The 2,979-nt window shown below is 41.3% G+C and overlaps 2 protein-coding genes across 2 annotated transcripts; both read left to right on the top strand.

The window, feature by feature from the left end:
* The first annotated feature begins 294 nt into the window (after positions 1 to 294).
* Positions 295 to 1,158, top strand: LOC142348090 (uncharacterized). The gene has a single exon (XM_075399255.1). The coding sequence runs from the start codon at positions 295 to 297 to the stop codon at positions 1,156 to 1,158; it is 864 nt and encodes a 287-aa protein (XP_075255370.1).
* Positions 1,159 to 1,806: 648 nt separating this feature from the next.
* Positions 1,807 to 2,742, top strand: LOC142348089 (uncharacterized). Its single transcript, XM_075399254.1, has one exon. The coding sequence runs from the start codon at positions 1,807 to 1,809 to the stop codon at positions 2,740 to 2,742; it is 936 nt and encodes a 311-aa protein (XP_075255369.1).
* Positions 2,743 to 2,979: the final 237 nt, after the last annotated feature.

The following is a 2,979-nucleotide window of genomic DNA, read 5'->3' as shown; positions in this document are numbered from 1 at the left end:
AGATTTCTGTGGAAGAAAGGCGAAAAGATAATTTGCTTCCAATTTAGAAGGCACATTTTTGGAGCAAGGTGTTCACCGACATGTTGTAACTTCGCCTTGCGACGAACAGCGGAGGACAACTGTCAGCAGTAGCCTTCAGCAGCCAAGGCAGTCGTACGTTCCTTTTAATTGGATGACCTGTGTCACGCAACAGACACAGTCGAAGAAGCAATTTCCATTTCAAAAGATCTGAAAAATTTACTTTTACTAGGTGGTTTCAATTTAACCAAGTGGTCCTCCAATTCACTTGAAACAATGAAGTCAATCCCTAAAGAAGACCAGAATACTAACGATACAAAGGAGTCTACCATTCTACCGCCTATTCCAAAATTCGGAGAAACAGACGAACAGACATCAACAACTGATACCGAGAGAGTATTAGGAATACAGTGGTCTGTGTCCAGAGACTCTTTCGTTATAAACAGCAAAACATTTAAAAAAGTGGATCTAGAGAACCCCACCCAGAGAAAGATTTTGAAGAGTGTTTCATCCATCTATGACCCAATTGGGTTTATTGCGCCCTTCACAGTGCGGTTAAGAACAATCATGCAGGACGTCTGGCGTTTAGGAAAACAATGGGAAAACCTTTTACCTACCAGTTTTGATGCAACCCTGAAGTCTCTTATGGCAGAAATCAGAAACATTTCCAGCATCGAAATACCACGATTTCTGTTCGAGGAGAAAAGAACACCTAAAGAATCAACTCTTCATATCTTTTGCGACGCTTCTCTAACAGCAATGTGTGCCATAGCATATCTAAAAACAGAGTATACAGATTCAACTTGTTCAATCAATTTTATAATGGGAAAAGCAAAATTTGCCCCGATTCGACAGCAAAGCATACCTAAACTAGAACTGGCAGCAGCTGTTATTGGAGTTCGGGTAGCCTTCTTCATAAAGCAACAGCTCGATGTAACAATTAGCAAAACGACATTTTGGTCGGATAGCGCAACGATCCTACAATGGATTTACAACTCCAAAGAAAGACACAAAATGTATGTAGCAAACAGAGTTGCAGAATTTCTTGAAACAACTTCACCATCAGACTGGCGTCATGTTCCAGGTGTCTTAAATCCAGCTGACGACGGAACAAGAGGGTTGAAATTAAACGAGTTCTAACCGGATTGTCGTTGGTTTAACGGGCCACTTTTCTTGAAACATGACCCAACAAATTGGTCTCCGACAAAAGTGCCAAATTACCATTTAGCAGCTTCAATGGCTCTCTCAAGGGAAAACCAGCCACACATTGACCCAAAACGGTTCTCAAGCTTTGAAAAACTTAAACGCGTTCTCGCATTTGTAATTTTGTTTATCAGCAACCTCAAAACTACAACGAAGAGTTTCCACTTGACCATAAAGACAGTCAATATGAGCAAAATTTATCTACTTAGGCAATCTCAAGAACTCTCTTTTGAGGAAGAGCTAGATTGTCTTCGCAAAGACCAAAACGTTCCAGCACGCTCAAAAATAAAAAATTTCTTGCCCTTCATTTCCGACGACGGAGTTATAAGAGCTAATGGACGTCTTGCCAATGCAAATCATCTGGAAGAAAACTTACAAACCCCAGTAATCCTAAGTGGCAAAGAACATATAACTTTTCTTATGCTTAGAGATATTCACAACCACAATGGACATACAGGTCTCGACCATTGCCGTTTCATTGTTCAACAGTCCTTTATTGTAATCAGCCTTCGCTCCACCTTACGAACAATAATCAACCGATGTTTTGATTGCCGTCGACAAAAAGCAGTAGCACTGCAACCTCAAATGGCACCCCTGCCAGACTTTAGAATTCCAAATACAGATAACTTTATTTTTCAAAATACGGGTGTAGATTTCTTTGGTCCTTTCGCTATAAAGGCCAGCGACAACTTGTATCCAAAACGATACGCTTGCATCTTCACTTGCCTTACCACAAGAGCCGTTCATCTAGAACCAGCTTACCATTTAAGCCCTGATTCCTTTATTCAAGCGATACTGAGGTTTACTGCCCGTCGAGGAAACCCCCACCTCATTGTCTCTGATAATGGTAGAAATTTCGTTGGCGCTTCTCGTGAACTCATTACAAAAGTAAACCAACTCGACCACCAGGAAATCAGTGACCAATTACTCAAAGAGACCATCGAATGGAAGTTCATCCCACCATACGCATCCCACTTCGGAGGAGCATGGGAAAGACTCGTGCAGTCCTCAAAACGAATTCTCTACTCAGTGATTGGCTCTCAAATGTTGACCGAAGAAACATTTCACTCGTTCCTAACTCAAGTCGAAGAAATCCTGAACAGCAGGCCTTTGACTTACGTCCCAGACAACGGTTTGTCTTATCAACCGATCACGCCTAATCATTTCCTTATCGGTCGACCTCACAAACGTTTGCCGTCAATACTGTCAATCACTAAAGATTACAACAAGGACTGGAAAAGATGTATTACCCTTTCACATCAATTTTGGACACGACTCCTGCGCGAGTTGATACCCACAATGGCTAGGAGACCCAAATGGATAAAAGATCAGAAGCCTCTCGAAGTTGGTAGCCTTGTTTGGATATTGGAAGACATGACTCCACGAGGTATTTGGCCCGTCGGTATTGTGGAAAAATTGTCTCACAGCAATGATGGAAAAGTTAGATCATGCGAAATCAGAACCGGGTTCGGGAAACAAACAAGACCAGTAAACAAATTGGCACTAGTAATTGACGACTAGGAAACGGATCACAACGTCGAAACAGGACACAAACTTAATGAACAGTAACCACATTCACAACTTTTAACAAATCATTAACCCTTTAGGTTTTGACTACACCGCCAAAACGAGGGGGACTGTAATGAACTCATAAAGAACTTGACTTTTGAACAGTCAGAACCATAATTTGAATATAGAACGTGCAAAATGAGTAAGACCAAGACAACACACCAAGACAATATGAATTGATGATTAACA

This window comes from Convolutriloba macropyga, chromosome 10, assembly GCF_964194025.1.
Source record: "Convolutriloba macropyga chromosome 10, txConMacr16.3, whole genome shotgun sequence".
Lineage (NCBI taxonomy): Eukaryota > Metazoa > Xenacoelomorpha > Acoela > Convolutidae > Convolutriloba > Convolutriloba macropyga.
The sequence above is the reverse complement of the archived record's forward strand: the minus strand, read 5'-3'. Positions and strand labels throughout refer to the sequence as shown.

Bases quoted from the DNA above. Each gene is read 5' to 3' on its own strand.
- LOC142348089 (XM_075399254.1), top strand. From the start codon at position 1,807: ATGGCACCCCTGCCAGACTTTAGAATTCCAAATACAGATAACTTTATT.
- LOC142348090 (XM_075399255.1), top strand. From the start codon at position 295: ATGAAGTCAATCCCTAAAGAAGACCAGAATACTAACGATACAAAGGAG.